The sequence below is a fragment of the Brachyhypopomus gauderio genome, chromosome 17 (genome assembly GCF_052324685.1).
Source record: "Brachyhypopomus gauderio isolate BG-103 chromosome 17, BGAUD_0.2, whole genome shotgun sequence".
Lineage (NCBI taxonomy): Eukaryota > Metazoa > Chordata > Actinopteri > Gymnotiformes > Hypopomidae > Brachyhypopomus > Brachyhypopomus gauderio.
This window is the reverse complement of record NC_135227.1, coordinates 12,819,301-12,837,001: the sequence shown is the minus strand read 5'-3', so window position 1 is coordinate 12,837,001 and position 17,701 is coordinate 12,819,301. Positions and strand designations below refer to the sequence as shown.

At 50.2% G+C, this 17,701-nt stretch overlaps 1 protein-coding gene across 1 annotated transcript in view; it reads left to right on the top strand.

The window, feature by feature from the left end:
• ush2a (Usher syndrome 2A (autosomal recessive, mild)) overlaps nt 1-17,701 on the top strand; it is a 147,623-nt gene that overhangs the window by 128,258 nt on the left and 1,664 nt on the right. The window contains 12 exon segments of the mRNA XM_076977861.1: nt 5,529-5,756; nt 5,890-7,418; nt 8,182-8,503; nt 10,892-11,098; nt 11,804-12,042; nt 12,149-12,366; nt 13,313-13,489; nt 13,703-13,786; nt 14,473-14,708; nt 16,416-16,481; nt 16,592-16,654; nt 17,287-17,508. Coding sequence (XP_076833976.1) covers nt 5,529-5,756; nt 5,890-7,418; nt 8,182-8,503; nt 10,892-11,098; nt 11,804-12,042; nt 12,149-12,366; nt 13,313-13,489; nt 13,703-13,786; nt 14,473-14,708; nt 16,416-16,481; nt 16,592-16,654; nt 17,287-17,508 — 3,591 coding nt within the window.

The following is a 17,701-nucleotide window of genomic DNA, read 5'->3' as shown; positions in this document are numbered from 1 at the left end:
GAGAGGGAGAGAGTGGGGGTGCTGGCCCAAGCTCCACCAGCCCCAGGAACCTCCTTCCTGCTTCTCACTGACACATGCGCTCTCTCTCTCTCTCTCTCTCTCTCTCTCTCTCTCTCTCACCCTCTCTCTCTCTCTCTATCTCATTCCTATCTCTCCCTCTCCTCTCTCTCTCTCCTCTCTCTCTATCTGTCTCTCTCCCTATCTCATTCCTCTCTCTCCCTCTCTCTCTCCCTCTCCTCTCTCTTTCTCTCTCTCTCTCTCTCTCTCATTCTCCTCTCTCTGTCTCTCTCTCTCTCTCTCTCTCTCTCTCTCTCTCTCTCTCTCTCACACACACACACACACTCCCTCTCTCTCCTGTGTCTCTCTGCCTCCCACTCTCGGTCTGTGGATTGCTTTCTGCCTCTGCTGTTATCTGTTGCTTGTCTGCCTCTCTGTCCTCTCTCCCCCTCTCTTTGCTCCCTTTCCTTCTGCCTCTCTCTCTCTCTCTCTCTCTCTCTGTCCTCCTCCTCCTCCTCCCATCTCCTCACGTTCTTTCCAGATGTTAGACTGCAGCCCCACGAGGCTCCCAGCGATGGGCGATGTATTAATACATCCTATTGATTAGATCAGGACCCCTGACAGTCATTTGCCGCGATACCATCTGGCTGCTGTTCCAACGCCTTCACCCAAACAGGACGTGACACCTTATTAATCTCCACCGCTGCTCCATACACACTTTGCCGTTTGCGCACAGAAGCTCGACTCTGTCGGAGAGGCAGGCAGACCTGAAGGGTGCAAGAAATTAAGGTTATTACACAAATTGAGCCATATGGTCCAAATATTTCAGAGCTGAAATTTACTAGGCAATAAAAATTGCTCCTGCCTTCCTAATGGTGTAAATTGCAGTTTAACCATGGCTCTAATGATGTCCTTCTGCTGCCTGTAACCACTCTAACATGAAGGACATTGTTTAAAAAATGCACAGGAAAAAAGAGAAGGGGGGGGGGGTTGTTGAAACGGCAACAGCATGTTTACAATCTGTTAGTGTATCATTAAGACGAGAGAGAAGATTGTATAGACATGATGGGCACAGGTTGGACCATGACTCTCACTCACTCGCTCTCACTCTCTTATGCTTTTACATTTTCTGTGTGTGTGTGTGTGTGTGTGTGTGTGTGTGTGTGTGTGTTTGTAGACAGCGAGCCTCGCATTTGAAGCGGTGCTGTAGGATCTGAGAGGAATTCTGAGCAGGCAGCTCGGCGGCTACGCAAAGAGCCCGTCCGCTCGTTAGCCGAGAGGAAGATGGCTGTGAGGGCCCCAGTTTGATTACACTTTGCTTTATGGGTTGTAGCGAGATTCACAGCTTCATCAAACAAAGACGGCTGGAGTCCCGCAGCAGGGCGGTGTGGGGGGGGGGGGGGGGGGTTTGGATTGTAGGAATTGACGACAGAGGGCTTTGTTTACAACTGTTTTGTTAGTGTGTAGCCATTGTAACCATGTGATTAGGAAAGCTGAAAGCAAAGACGTTCACATCTGAAGGAGTGTAGAAGCACTTTAACAGATCTGGACTTGGATTTAGGAGTACTCTTAACCACAGGCCACACCTTTGTTCTCATCTGTGTAAATACTGTTCTTGAACCTGCTTTAGGGGTCTCATACAAAGTGCACCGTACCTTCATAGAGGTCCTCATTAACCGAGGCTGAGGTCTCTCTCTCTCTCTCTTTCTGCGTGCGTGCATGTGGACGTGTGTGTGTGTGCACGCGCGCGCATGTGTGTGTGTGTGTGTGTGTGTGTGTGTGTGTGTGTGTGTGTGTGTGTGTGTGTGTGTGTGTGTGTGTGTGTGTGTGCGGGCACGCACAAGCATCTGCATGTGTTGCCCTTCAACCAAGAGGCTTCATCAGACATTGTTCCGTTCTGAAGAGCCGCCCAGTGATTTGAGGGCTCTCAGGCTGATTGGGGCTTTTTTCAAACCCAGTCTCCCATTCCCACCCAGTAAATCACCGGTCCAATGCCAGGATGTCAGCCCCAGAGAATGGTCCCCCTCTGGGAAAGTCTGCTGTTTTATTATTACCCCCCGCACAAGAGGCCATGAGCTGTCCAGCTACTGAAAGCCGGCCCGTGGTTATCTGTGCCGTCCTCTGCTTTAATACTTGTGTTAAAGGTGCACTCAGGATTAAGAGTCTTGGATAGCCGGACAATGAGGGGCTTAGAAGAGGAGCTTCGGTTAATCAGAGGAGGCTGAAAGTCTCTTGGGGTCTTTATGTATCACTGATTTCTGTTCTCTATGAACTCTATCTAGTTAGAGGAAAGGCTTACAATGTCTGGACTTTGATTTGGAGTTGTGCTGGATAACATTTGACCCCATGTGTAATGAGCAAAGAAAGTGCTTTGTTGGTGTTTAATGGGCATGTGCAGTTTACACTGGGGCTGTGTGACTAAGGTCACTTCAGCTTCCTGTACTAATCACACCTTTTTCACTAATAACCACACCTCTTTTTCACTAATAACCACACCTCTTTTTCACTAATAATCACACCTCGTTTTCACTAATAATCACACCTCTTTTTCACTAATAATCACGCCTTTCTTCACCAATAATCACATTTGATTTTTTAAATCAGAAACCAGACCTTCTTTCAAAAATAACTACATATTTTTTCACTAATAACTTCATTTCATTCTCCAGTAACCATACATTTTATTCACTAATACACCTCTTTCACCAAAAAGCATCTTAATGAATGAAATGAAGTGCCTCTCTACAGGAATGTTCCTCATGAAATGTAGTCAAGGGGCCACAGTTGAGTAAGTCTGGTTTACATGATTAATAATTCATAATGAAAAGTAGTAATAACACTTCTGGACATGTTCCCCTCAGGGGTCTTACATATAATGATGAATCATTATGCTCCTACAAGCATCTGCATCTAGTTATGTTTATATGATTACTTAAGACTACATCTTTAAAAGGGTATTTTCTGTGTGAGAATTATCACAGAATGCACTGGCATTTCTGAGTATATATAATTGGCATGGAATGCATTCATGATAATTACTACTGCAAATTCATTTATAATTTTTCTCACATACATTTCATAAGAAAACATTTGGCTGATCTTACATTTGTTGGGGTTTGTTTGTTTTTGTTTGTTTGTTGATCATATTGATTGGATATCTCCAGGAATGTTTTAACTTGTTCTTATAGAGAGTTCAGAAACCTGATGGGCCGTCTCTTTTAGAGTGGGTGTGGAGGAGGGTGGTCTGATGGGCCATGTCTTTTAGAGTGGTTGTGGAGGGGGTGGCGGTCTGATGGGCGGTCTCTTTTAGAGTGGGTGTGGAGGGGGTGGCGGTCTGATGGGCGGTCTCTTTTAGAGTGGGTGTGGAGGAGGGTGGTCTGATGGGCGGTCTCTTTTAGAGTGGGTGTGGAGGGGCGGCGGTCTGATGGGCGGTCTCTTTTAGAGTGGGTGTTGAGGGGCGGCGGTCTGATGGGCGGTCTCTTTTAGAGTGGGTGTAGAGGGGGTGGCGGTCTGATGGGCGGTCTCTTTTAGAGTGGGTGTGGAGGGGGTGGCGGTCTGATGGGCCGTCTCTTTTAGAGTGGGTGTGGAGGGGGTGGCGGTCTGATGGGCCGTCTCTTTTAGAGTGGGTGTGGAGGGGGTGGCGGTCTGATGCAGATCCTGACGGGCTAATGAAGGCTCACCCTGGACTCAACGAGGACCGGCTCCAGCAGACTTGTCTGCCTCCAGTATGCAGATGAGGCAGTCCCGCACCTTTGAAGGGTCAGGAATCTCTGCTTTCCGCTAATTAGCATAATTGTTGTGACAAATACACATGGTTATTCTTAATTAAAATCATCTCCGGGCCCAGTCGACCCCCAGCGCTGTCACAGGAAATAACTCGAGCGCGAGTCGCCGACGAGACGTACACAAACCTGGGCTGAGATGAGGAGAGGGGGGGGGGGGGGGGGGGGGTGGTGCTCTTCGTCTCTTTGTACAAATGGCTGATTCCCGGAGCAGATTCTAACTGTGCTTCAGTCTCCTCTTCCTCTAATGTGTAGAACTGGACGCGTGCTCTCTCGCTCCATTACCCTGATCTCCCTTTGAATCAGCTAAAGTCTGAATTGTGCTTTTGTCGTGGAGAGATCAGAGGAGGGCTCGTCTGAACCCAGACTGCCCCACAGGTTGCTGAGAACGTTAGTCAAAATTCAGCAACTTTACATGGGCAAAGAGGAAGAGATTGTGGCATTTAATATTGGTAGCAGTAGTAGTTGTAGTAGTAGTAGTAAGAGTTTACAGTGTTTTTTAAATCATTAAATATGATAGTTTAAGCTAATGGAACAAGCACGACTTTTTGAAGTACATTTGGTGTTCAGCACAGTAGAAGATTTGGTGTAATTTGATGGTTGTTTTGTGTAGTCCTACAGGCAGCCTGCCCGATTCTCTTAATCAAAACTTAAACACTTCCCATTTTAGGGATCTGTGCCGTTTACATTTATTTGGAAATCTATAACCAAAATCAATCCTCTTAGTTGCTTTTTAATAGGTGCCTTGAGTGTCTTGGTTGAGCGAGCGCGTGCGTGTTAATGCCTCTGTCTCCGTGTTTGGGAAAGCGTTTGATAGCATTGCCATCTAGGGGCCGCACGCAAGTCTCAGTGCTGAAATAAAGTGGAAGGAAGCATCTGCTGCTATTGACAGTGTGCATATGTTTGCCAGCTTTATAGTCCAAGCAGGCTTTCATATTTCACAACGGTAAAAAGGTAGTTTTGAAGTGGCTCTCCTCCTCTGACTCTCATAATATATGTGGGTGTACGGAGCTGTCACAGGTTGGGGGGGGCAGACCTTATGTTGCCATGATGCTGGCTTTGTGGAACACTTTTTTTTTGCTTTTGTTGGGGAGGGGGGGGGCAATTAATGCAGTGAGCTGTTAAAGGCTTGGTGCAGAAGCCTCATTGCGGGGCCCGCGGGCCCTGCCAGCGCTGCTCTCTGAGAGTGCTTTCAGGATTATGGTCATTTTTGCCCTCGCGTGCCAGTGTTTTGCTGAGTGGGGATGATGGCCAGTGATGCTGGTCCAAACTAGACACGGTGGAGTGCTTTCTGAACCTGAACCTCACAAATGCATCTCTTCTGGCTCAATCATGCATAGAAACCGCCCGGGCTCGGATCACTTCAGAACCACGGCCTGAAACGTTACTTTGTGTGTAATGGTATGTGTAAGAGTGTACCATGTGTAATGGTAACAGGTTCTGTGTGTAATTGAAGTGTTGTCTGCCTCATGCCAGACGGCATAGGTTTCTGTTGTCATCATATTCCTCACCTTTGTGGGTTTATCCCATTCTCATTCCTCCTGCACAATCATTATAGCATCAGATGGTTCTGGCACCTTCATTCCCTAATGTTATTAAGAACTCAGTTTTAAGCCATTTATCTTAATACTGTTGCAGATGTAAAAACTACTTCTGAGTTTAATGTTTGGGGTTTCACTGACTTCTAAACTGTGAATGTGTGTGTGGGTGTGTTTGTGTGTGTGTGTACATGCATGTCTCCTGGTCTAGGGCCATGTGCATCAGGCCCATGTGTTTGGTCTGGAGCCCTACACCAGCTACAGCATGCGGGTGGAGGCGGTGAACGGAGGTGGCATCGCGGCTGGCCCCTGGGCCCCCGTTCGCACCATGCAGGCCCCTCCCACTGGTCTGGGCAGGTTCACCGTAGAGAAGCCCGAACACGGGCGTGCCCTACTCCTGCGATGGCCAGAGCCCACCTCCCCCAACGGAGCGCTCAAGGTATCCATCCGCCTGTCGCGGCACACTCCGGGTCTCCTGCTGCTTTACAAGCCCAGCATAGTCCAGCAGGGCGTCCCGGGGGGTTTGGCTGTGGCGGACGGCTACCGACTCTGCCGTGTCTGTTCTTTTACAGGTGTACAACGTGTTCAGTGAAGGCAACCTGGAGTTCAGCGGCCTCTCACGCCAGTTCTTGTTCCGCCGCCTGAAGCCCTACACCACGTACGCTCTGGTGCTGGAGGCCTGCACAGAGGCAGGGTGCACCAGGACACCCGCGCAGCCCGTCACCACCGGCGAGGCTCCGCCCACCTCACAGGCCCCGCCCAGTGCCCGCCGCATCGGGTCCCGTGGTGTGGAGCTCAGCTGGAACCCCCCAGGACATCCCAACGGCATCATCCTGCTCTACCAGGTGATGGCCGCGGGCGTGGAGGACGGCGGGCTCGGGAGCGATGAAGATGACGAGGAGAGCGAGACACAGGCCAAGGTCGCGTGTACAGTCAGGGACGTTGACGCCAGCAGCTTCTCCTGTAACGTGTCTGGCCTGCAGCCATGGAGCAGGTACAGGTTTCACGTGCGTGTTTCAAACACAGCGGGTTCCTCCGACAGCCCCTGGTTGACCGTCCGCACCAAGCAGGCTCCTCCAAGAGGTTTGGCACCACCAGCTGTCAGTCATTTGGAAGGGCGGCCACATGAACTCTTTGTGTCTTGGACACCTCCACTGGAGGCCAATGGTGTCCTTCTGAGCTACAAAATTCATAGAAACAACGTTGGCTTTCGTTTCAGCTTTGACGCAAGTGTGTTAAACTACACTGATGAGGATTTGATGGCGTACACTGTCTACAGTTATGCAATTATTGCATGCACAGTAGCTGGCTGTGTCACCAGCCAGCCGACTATAGTCAGGACATTAGAAGCTGCTCCCACATCAGTAGAACCTCCTATGGTGTCCAGTGTGATGTCCCATTCCCTAAATGTTTCATGGACTGTACCATCTAGCCAGAATGGGGAGATCTTAGAATACATCCTCCAGATTAACAAAGAGGAGGTTTACCATGGGAAGAAGTTGAGTGCACAGGTGAGTGGTTTAGAACCCCACACTCCCTATGTGCTTGTCCTCACAGTCTGCACTAACGGAGGCTGTACTACCAGTGCTCCCACTCCAGCCCAAACTAAAGAGGCACCCCCCACTGGTATGACAGCCCCAACTCTAAAGGTCACGGGCCCCGAGTCTGTGGAGGTGGAGTGGAGGGAACCCGACAGCCCCAACGGGGTCATCACGGGCTACGAGCTCCACCGCGACGGGCGTGTCATCTACGTGGGCATGGACACCCGCTACCACGACTTCACCCTGCTGCCCAGTGTGGAGTACAGCTACACCGTCACTGCCAGAAACGGCCAGGGTACGGTCAGCAGCCCGGCGGCCGTGGCCCGGACACGTCCCTCGGCCCCCACGGGCATGGCGCTGCCCCGTCTGCAGGCCCTGGGGCCCTCCAGTATCATGGTGCAGTGGGAGGCCCCGGTGCGGGCCAATGGTGTCCTCATCAGCTACTCTGTGTATGAACATGATCGCTCTGAGCCCGATGTGAGGAGGCTAATCTTCGCGCCACATCACAGCGCCTTCCAGAGCCGGAGCTTCTCTCTCACGGCTCTGCGGCCGTACTGCAGGTGCGTGTGACTGGGGCCGACATCGCTGCTACACATGCATTAATAAAGGAGAAGGGAGGAGGAAAGTTGAGGAGACGGGAGGAGATGAGATCAGGAACGCAGGAGACGCTGTAGAGAGCATCTTGGGGATTGTCCTTACGTCTCCCTCTTCCTGTTTTACACAGTGGCAGTCAAAGACACAAAGGCAGACAAGTAGTAGAAGTCTGTGTGTGTACACGCATGTTAAAATTCCACATAAGCACAAAGAGAGATACTAATAGCTCATCACTATTATCGTTTCCTCGTTACCACCATTGCCAGGTGACCTTCTCTCCTCCACTCTCCTCTCCTCTCCCTCCCCTGCCCTTTCTCCTCAGCCCTGTCCTTCCCCTTCTGGCCTGTTGCCCTTCCTGTTGAGCCCTGCTGCCCCTCCCCTTCAGCCCTGCTGCTCCTCCCCTTCAGCCCTGCTGCTCCTCCCCTTCAGTTCCTGCTGCCCCTCCCCTTCAGCCCTGCTGCTCCTCCCCTTCAGCTCCTGCTGCCCCTCCCCTTCAGCTCCTGCTGCCCCTCCCCTTCAGCTCCTGCTGCCCCTCCCCTTCAGCCCTGCTGCTCCTCCCCTTCAGCTCCTGCTGCCCCTCCCCTTCAGCCCTGCTGCACCTCCCCTACAGCTCCTGCTGTCCCTCCCCTTCAGCTCCTGCTGCCCCTCAATAGCCTTACAAATGTTAACTGATTCAACATAACCAGTTAAAGCTTAGAGCTGAAGTATGCGTATGCCAATCCTGCCTAGGTATGAAGTGAGAGTGGAGGCCTGCACCCTGATCGGATGTGCTTTGAGCGAATGGGCCTCGGTTCAAACACCTGAGGCGCCCCCTGCTGGCCAGTCAGCGCCTCTGCTGGAGCTACAGGCTGACTTGAGGGGCTTGCAGACTGTGTTCCTGCTCTCCTGGTCTCCGCCTGCCCAAGCTAACGGCAAGCTGCTGCACTATGAACTCTACCGGAGGCTCAGCCAGGATGTCGAGGGACAGTCTGCCTCCTCACTCGTCTACCGCGACGCCTCGACTTCATACCACGACCGCGGCCTCCTCCCCTACGTGCCTTATGAGTACCAGGTCATTTCCTTTTCATTTGCTGTCTTTCTTAAATTTCACCCAACACTGTACTTTGAAAAACACATTTGAAATGGGTTTTTTTTGTACATGGAGAGATCTGTACACTAGCCACACACAGGCACCAACATGAGCTCATGTGACGGTGACACACTGCAGGGTTGAGCTTGTACACTTTTTTGCTCGTCAGCACCACTGCTTGGTTGAGAGAGTTCCTCACCCCAAAAAGCGCCCAGCCTTCAGTCGCCTGATCCCTGAGCGCTCAACCAATGGACTGCTTGCTTAGCCCTGAAGAATGTACCTACAAAGCCAGTGTTCCTAAGAAAGCGGCTAGCATGCTATCTGACTTCGGTTTGCGCTTGTGTTTAATCCGGTGTTCATATTCGTGACGCCGCTGCCCCTCACAAGACCTTTCTTAATTGACAGGCTAGCCTTTAGAACGAAATAACATTAGCATTTGATTGTCATGCGCAAGAAGCATGGGCTACGTTGATGGACTCGGCCTGATTGTTCCATCTTATTTAAGAGCGGTAATTTATGACAGCCGGCGGGCGGGGTCCCTGCTCCTACGGACAGGTGACAGGGCCATTAATCTCGGACCTGGCAGTATGCTGCCGATCATGATCGAAGCCATCGAATCAGCCACGGCGACCTCCCAGACGAGTGTTGAAAAGACCTTCCCTGCCCACGTGCTCTCCCGGGAGGGCACGCTTACAGTACGGGACTGTTGGGGCGAGGCGGCTCCTTCCTGCATTAACCTCTGCTCTCGCTTCCCAACGGGGGAGGAATTTTTGTGGATTAGGAGGCTGGTTTAATCCGCTCACCTTCAGTTCGTTCCTCACGTTTAAAGCCATCTTTCCGAGGCGCGGATGTCGGCGTGATTCATGGCTTCGCCCAGACGTCGGAGGAAAGTCCTGTTCATCTTGTTTCCCTTTGCTGGGGTGTCACCCACACACAGCTTCCTTAGCGAAACCCAGGCACTCGCACAAGCGGCGGCCACATATTTCACTGACACTTTTATGCCACACCTTAATTAGCGCTGCTGTTGGAAAAGAGCGCTTTTGGCCCCGCGCTGATGAGGCGGGCGTGGCGGGACTCTCTTAGAACCTGTCGCTGGGCAGAATCTACCCTCAGCGCTTCAACCCAGATCCATTAGAGCTCACACATGACATATTTTTATTTTCCCCTAATTACCGTACTAACGGCTCGGCGAGCGAGTGCTGGCGCGGCAGTAAAGAGGTCTGCTCCTCACACAAGGACACGAGGGTGTCCTGCTCCCACTCCACTCTCCAGCCGGTGAACCGCCCAGCTCCGAGATGCCTCTGTTATTCTCACCTCCTCATTGTCTGCTGTTCGTTTATTTACACGCAGCATTAAGCGGCCCCGTTCCTCTCAGCCTGTCGCCGCAGACATGTTTACGATGTCCGACGCGTCCGAGAGAAAGGGTGAGGGCGCGTCTGCAGTGCCGTCCCTCTTCCACGCTCTTCCTCCATCTTCCTCCTGCCATGTTGACCTTTTCGCTTCGTGAGGTGACAAGATGCCCTTTCCGTGACCCCCTCCCTCCCCGCGGCCCCTCGAATATGTCGGCCACGTCCCCTCGTCCGGGCTCCAGAGGGGAATGCGCAACCGGACCTGAGCGCCGTGCAGTCCCGATGTATTGCCACTTAGATCTATCATTCTGATTGATCACGCTCTAATTGCCTATTATTGAGGCTAATTTAACCCTATCCGCCAGAACATCCATCTGCCGGCCCGATTCTGACTGACAATCTACAAATTACTTACCCATGCAAATGGTGACCCCTGATGACCTTTCCCCGCTCCTCCTCTGTAATTATACCAACAGCTCGTCGGCTAAATAAGATTACCTCACCTAGCCGCATGTTGGCGCGCTCCTTGATGAAGGAGAAATGTAATTTCCATGTAGATTTTCTCGAGAGCACCTCCGTAATGGACTCTGGCGTATCGGGCCTCGTGATTGGCGAGGGGGGGTTATGTGTTGCCTCTGATCCCCTGGATATAGTGGGACGCCGTTTGCTGTAAACACTAGATGTGGGAGAATTCGACTCCCCACTGACCACATGAGGAGTGTAGTGTCATTGTTCTTGCTGAAGTTGGTGTCAGAGCCAGGACTGGTGCTTCCTTGTAGCCCTGCACGTTTGATCCTGTATGTATACTCTATATTACTCTATATTACTCTATACTCTAGTTCCACGCCCTCTGCAGCACCCAAAGAACAGGACCGTAGTACACATTACATCTTAAAAGGGTTATTGCACCACCTGTATTTAATTCTGTCAGCTGTTGTTACATTATTGCTAAAGTATGAAACAGATCTGCAGACGTTGATATCTCAAGGCGTGGTCAACGGAACCACTGGTGTCATTTCAGGTGTGGGCCGTGAACTCAGCGGGTCGTGTGGGCAGCCCGTGGGCCACAGGCCGGACCGGGCCAGCTCCTCCCGAGGGTGTGAGCCCCCTCCAGTTCCTGCACATCCATGCCACGTGGGCTGTGGTGGATATCACCCCCCCCGATAAGCCCAACGGTATGGTCAGCCTCTACAAGGTGTTCGCCCAGACGAAGGACAAACACGTGCTGGTATGTGTACGCCACTTCCACCGTGGAGCTTCCTTAACTTCCTGATGTGCCTCCGGTGTTTGTTATTGACCCTCTGACGCCAGGCTGCCATTGTGAGTGTGAGGTGTGGGGCATGGCCTGATGGGACGTAGTTGGCATGGAGACTGAAAGGTCAAGATTTTCATCAGCTCTTATTCTGATATATGTATAATAGTAATGTTGGTTTAATATATACATTTTTAATGAATCAGTATTCTAGAGAATCTCAACATGAGAAAGATGGCTTGGTTTAAATTGCTGTCATTCACAGTATGTTTTTTGCACTTAATACAGTTAATACTTAATATTTTCTGTTAGTCTATCATACTTCCCAGTGGTTCAGTGCTACAGTCATTTTAACAGCACACACACACACCCACACACAAGCAGTACTTTGAAAGGGACTTCAAGCTAATTCATAATAGTCCATCATAATCTGTCATAACCAGTCTTGATTCTGTATTCCAGCCAGTAACATCTCAAGCTGCTCTAATTGCACTGTGCAAGCGTTTGGAGCAAGTGGCATTCGTTACCACGTATGATGGCAGAAGGTCCACTAGAACACCATTCATCAACTCTCTTAACTGTCCTCAGTAAGAAGGGCAGGCGTCCATGTTGTATGAGCGGTAACACTGACCAGTGCAGGGGGCCCAGGCTCACCTCCACCTCCTCTCTCCCTGTGCACAGCTGTCGGAGGGGACGTCACTGCAGCAGACCCTCCGCGACCTGGTCCCCTTCACCACCTACGCCGTGGGGGTGGAGGCCTGTACGTGCCCAGGCTGCTGCAGCCGCGGCCCGCTGAGCGAGCTGCGCACTCCGCCTTCCGCCCCCGCCCAGCAGCCGCCCCCCCGCCCCGTCACCCTCGCCTCCCGCTGGGCCCTGACCGAGTGGGACCGGCCCCTGCAGCCCAATGGCATCATTGAGAGGTGCGTGCTCGCTAATATTCATGTGTTCGTTAACGTGCTCGTGCATATTAAGCGTTTGATCACGCACATTCGCTCCTCGTTGCGGCTTTTCTCCTCCTCCGGGTAGCTTTGAGCTCCTGGTGCGGAGGGCGTGTCCCCAGCCGCTGCAGCCCGTGCCCGTGAGCTGTTCGCTGGGCCAGGTGGAGAGTCGCTTCTTCGGAAAGGGCCAGGGCCTCAATATCACCACCCTGCTCCCCTACACCACCTACGACATCTGTGTGGTCTCCTACAACAACATGGGCAGCACCGCATCTGACTGGGTCTCCATCACCACGCTGAAAGAACGTAAGCTGGAGCTCCTGTACACTCACACACTTCACTCTGTCTCACACTCCTCAACTTTCTGCAGACTCTGTACCCAGTGAGCCACCTTGCTGTAGCCGTCTAACTAGGTGGCCTACACAGGCAGCTGTCTTACCAGGTGGTATACACAGGTAGCTGTCTAACTAGGTGGTATACACAGGTAGCTGTCTAACTAGGTGGCCTACACAGGTAGCTATCTAACCGGGTGGCATGTTAACTGTTATAGAACCTTAGATAACAGATTGAGATGCTCTATTTACAGGGCAATTACGTCACAGAATACAAATTGTGACCACAGTTTACTTAGCTACCTCGTGTCATAACTGATTATGTGTAAACCTTAACAAGCTAGCTAACTAGTGAACCCACACATCCTAACTAGCTCACTAACTTTGATGCTATAGCGTTTCTCTCCCCAGTAAATATGCTCCATTGTGAAAGCCTCCAGAGCTGATCTGGTCTCTGAAAATGAATGACTTACAATGAGCGCTGAGGCCCAGCTAGCTAGTTAGCTAACCTAGCTTAGTTAGCAAGTATGTTACAGAAACACTCCTTCTGTTAGAATACTGCTAAATGTTTATTAGTTTGCTGTACCTAGGACTGTAGTTACCTAAAATGGTTAGTGACAAACGCAGCTTCCGTGGCCTCCATATCACTCGAAGCTCTTATTTGGATATTTGGATAAAATAAGGTATCTGAGTGAGCAGTATAATTAGAGTATCTCTCAATTCTGTATTAATACTATTATGTGGTAACACAGAGCTCATAAACTAATATTGATAAGATATTATCTTATCACAACAATCGCATATTCCACTGCTTGTCCACTGGGGCATGATGTCTGTGACCTCTCTCTCCCACTGCTCTCTCTCCTGCTCCTCTCTCTCCTCTTCCTCTCTCTCCTGTTCTCCCTCCATGTATGTTGCAGCTCCGCAGTACAAACAAGCGTTTGTGGTGCACAGCAACCTGACGGCGGTCCATGTGGACTGGACCCAGTCGTTCCTCCTGAACGGGCCCCTGAGGGAGTTCTCCCTGAGTGAGAGCGGCCTGCGCGTCTACAGCGGCTTCCACAGCTCCCTACACATCCCCCGCACCTCCGACAAAAGTAGAGACCCCACCCCTCACCTACCAGCACGTGTGCACCTTTCTGAGCTTTGCCTGTGAAAATATCGATATGCCCATGGCTTTACAGTGGTCCTATTTCATCATTTAAATCCTCTCTGGGTGCTCATTTTCCTCACCTATCTGTGTTTAACCTTTTTGTTCCTCATATAGTTAATTCTGACAGTTTTGTGTTCTGTGTTACTCCCTCCCCCAGCCTTTATCTTCCAGGTTACCTGCACCACAGACAGTGGCAGTGCCAGTTCTAGTGTCATCAAACACAGCACAGGCAGTGGCGTAGGTACGTGTGGCGTAGGTACGTGTGGCGTAGGTACGCGTGGCTGTGATGCGGCGTGCTGCTCTCTAAGGGCTTGGGGCTTTGGGCCCAGCAGGTGGAGGTGACTCGTCATTACCAGGAGAAACTGTGCCGCGTCTCAGTTCTGACGACGGACCGGCTCCAAAGCTGGTGTCACTGTCACATGCTCGTGTGTGTGTGTGTGTGTGTGTGTGTGTGTGTGTGTGTGTGTGTGTGTGTGTGTGTGTGTGTGTGTGTGTGTGTGTGTGTGTGTGTGTGTGTGTGTGTGTGAGAGAGAGAGATCTAATGAGTTTGGAGTGAAACTACACTAGAAGGAGAGTAAGTGAGAGGGGAAGAAGGAACCAATGGGGTAAGAGGGTGAAATGGGTGAACTGACAGTGACTGGCTCATCAAAGTGTTCTCAAAAGTGTTCTGAATTTCCTAGTGCATTTATTGGTTAAAATTCATTACATAAATACATTTTAAAATACTGAATTTGCACAGAGACCTGACTATGCAAATCAGGTCTAACCACAATCAGAAAATTACATATAGTTCATACACAGTCTCTTTTTAATACAGGAAGTGGAGTTTTCCACTTCCTGTTTCAAATAGGAATAAATACCCTATAAAAACAGATCAAAAGACACAAGTTTATATAAGACGGTCTGAACTCTGTCCTCCCCTAACAGATTGGGTGGAGGCCACCTCGGGGGGTAAGGGTGGAGCGTCCGGTGCAGCGGGGGGCTTCCACACGGAGCTGTGGTTCATCCTGCTCATGGCCCTGCTGGGACTGGTGCTGCTGGCCGTGCTGCTGGGTGTGGTGCTGCGACGAGCCCTGGGCAAGGCTCCACGCGCCAGGGAGAGAGCGCCCCTCCAGCCCCTGCAGAGGAGAAGCCCTACGTGCCCTCCCAGCACCTCCTGCTTGGTGAGAGCAGAGCTGCATTTGAACATCCTGAATGTCGGTATTGACCCTTTACAAGGTCACACACTTGTGCGGCCTTTCAGTGAATGTCATGTCTGATAATGTCTGCAATACATAAATGTGCATCGGTTGACACTTACGTTTTGGGTAGATGTTGGCAAAGGTTATATATTGCTGATTGTAAGATGGTTAATATTGTTGTGAATCTATGATCAATCAATCAATCAATCAAAGTTTATTTGTATAGCGCTTTTCACAACACATGTTGTCACAAAGCGCTTTACAGGATTTAAAAGGTTAACAATACTATGGGTCCAGAACCCTAATGAGCAAGCCAAAGGCGACAGTGGCGAGGAAAAACTACCTATGATGGTGAGGAATAGGAAGAAACCTCGGGAGAACCAAGACTCAAAAGGGAACCCATCCTCCATTGGGCGGCCCGTTAACACACAAATTACACAAAATACAGACAAATACACAAGTCACACACAAATCACACAATCAGACTAAGTAAAGGTAAAAATGATATTCCGTTTTCATTTCGTGTCGGAGCAGTGATGCTGGTATTGGAGGCTCCGACTGCAATGTTAATCTCCAGGTGAACCTCGGAGAAAAGATACGAGATGTAGTAAATATGTAACAGATTAATCAAAGGCCAAACTAAACAGATGAGTCTTTAATCGAGTTTTAAACATTGAGACTGTGTCTGAGTCCCAACTAGAGGCAGGAAGATTATTCCACAATTGTGGAGCTTTAGAAGAAAAGGCTCTTCCACCTGCTGTGATCTTTTTGATCCTAGGAACAGTTAATAACCCTGCGTCCTGCGAGCGAAGTGAACGCGCTGGGTTATAATGTTCAATAAGTTCACTAAGATAGTCTGGAGCTAAGCCATGCAGCGTTTTATATGTTAATAAAAGTATTTTATAGTCAATACGGAATCTAATTGGCAGCCAGTGTAATGACGATAGTACGGGACTAATGTGATCAAACTTTTTAGTTTTTGTTAAAACTCGTGCTGCTGCGTTCTGAACCAGCTGGAGTTTGTTTATCGATTTACCAGAACATCCAGCTAGGAGACTGTTGCAATAATCTAAACGAGAGGATATGAATGCATGGATTAGTTTTTCTGCATCACTAATATTTAATATGTTTCAAATTTTGGCAATGTTGCGCAAGTGAAAGAACGCTACCCTAGTTATATTATTAATATGTGTATCGAACGAGAGATCTGGGTCTATTGTGACGCCCAAGTTCTTTACCTCTGCGCTGGGGGTTATAGTAAAGGAATGTAGATTCAATGCTACATTATGTATATTGTCTCTCGCAGCCCTAGACCCAACTATTATTAATTCTGTTTTATCGGGATTTAGTGCTAGATAGTTACACGCCATCCAATGTTTATTTCCGGTGCCATTGAAACTTATATTTTACCCGCTTCCAAAATGTTCTCTTGAACTTCCTCAAATGTCCACAAGAGGGTAGACGTCTGCATGTATTTTCATTTGACCATGCTGCCACCTAGTGGACACATGACAGAAAGCAAAAACCAGTCCAAAACTAGGGAGAACGTGAAATCTCTACTGTTTTTCAGCATTCCTTTCTCTCTTCCCAGAAGCCTTAAACTGTCAGTGTAATTTCTCTCTCTGTACACCCTTTCCATTTCCCGGCCCGGCCCTGTAACGACTTGCTGGGCTGTTCTCGGCGTGTTAGAGGGCCTGCTCTGATCTCTGCTCTAGCCATGCTTCCACTGCTCTCCTGCAGTCCAATGGCGGAATGGTAAGCACTCACCCAGCCCCGCCCCTCTCTCTGTGTCCCCGCCCCTCTCTCTCTCCCCCTGCCCCCACCTCCCTGTGCCCTCCTTCCTCATGGCACCCTCTCTCCTTCAGTTTGACAGTGTACCGGACTCGACCAGCAGTGTAACCCTAAAGGGCTTTACCATGCACGCTGAGGTAGTACACGCTCTGGCTCGGAGCCTTACTGCACAGCACAGAGCTGCCTGCTTGTTTGCATTCCTGGCAAAATATACTTATGTCTGTATTTTTGTCTTTATTGTAAGATGGCATGTTTATTTTTCCTTCTTTGGTTAACTTCCTAGTCTTTATAAGTTAATATGTGGGTTATTTTGTCTTCCTTTCTTCACTTTTTTTGTTGGAATGATTTTGTGTGTCAGTATTGGCGTGATCATTTCAAACGTGCACAACAGTTTTTGTCCAGCAGATGGTGCTGTAGACCATGAGTCAATGAGTCTCCAGCATGTTTCAAAGCTATTATTAAAGATGGACTAGAAGACAGTTTTCAGTACATAAAGTAGAAGTGCTGGTGGTAATATTTTAAACAGGAGTACAGGGTGGGGGGGGGGGGGGGGGGGTTGTTCAGTGCCCACCGCCCCAGCTCAAACCTGCTGGTCTGAAACGTTGTTGGGAAGCTACATTCCTCCCTTTGCTGTCAGACTCCTCACACTCGTGTTTTCCCCACTGTCTGTCTGAGCTGTACTGGCATTTGCATGGACATCATGAGTGGTCAGTGAGCGCAGTGAACCTGTTAGCTGTGGAAACCTGATACTGGTGTGTTGGTGTCACAGGGCCTGAGTGACACTAAGGTGGGTGGCGCTTCCCGCCCCAGCAACCCCAGTCTCCAGCCCACCATGTCCATTCTGCGCGTCCCCAGCGAGGGCCAGCTCAGCCACGCCCACTCCCAGAATTCCCTGCACCGGAGCGTCAGCCAGCTCATCGACATGCAGGACAGGATGTCTGTGGCGGGCCTGGCTTTGGAGCGGGAGGTGCAGGGCACTGACAATGGCATGGTGAGACGGGTTTGGATGTAGTGGCTCAGGGAGGAACCGGTTGAAGGTTTGGTGCACAAACAGCCAGTGTGACTCACTGGTCAACTGTGTTCACTCCAGACCTCTGAAGTAACTATCCCCTGTGTATCCCCAGACCTCTGAAGTAACTATCCCCTGTGTATCCCCAGACCTCTGGAGTAACTATCCCCTGTGT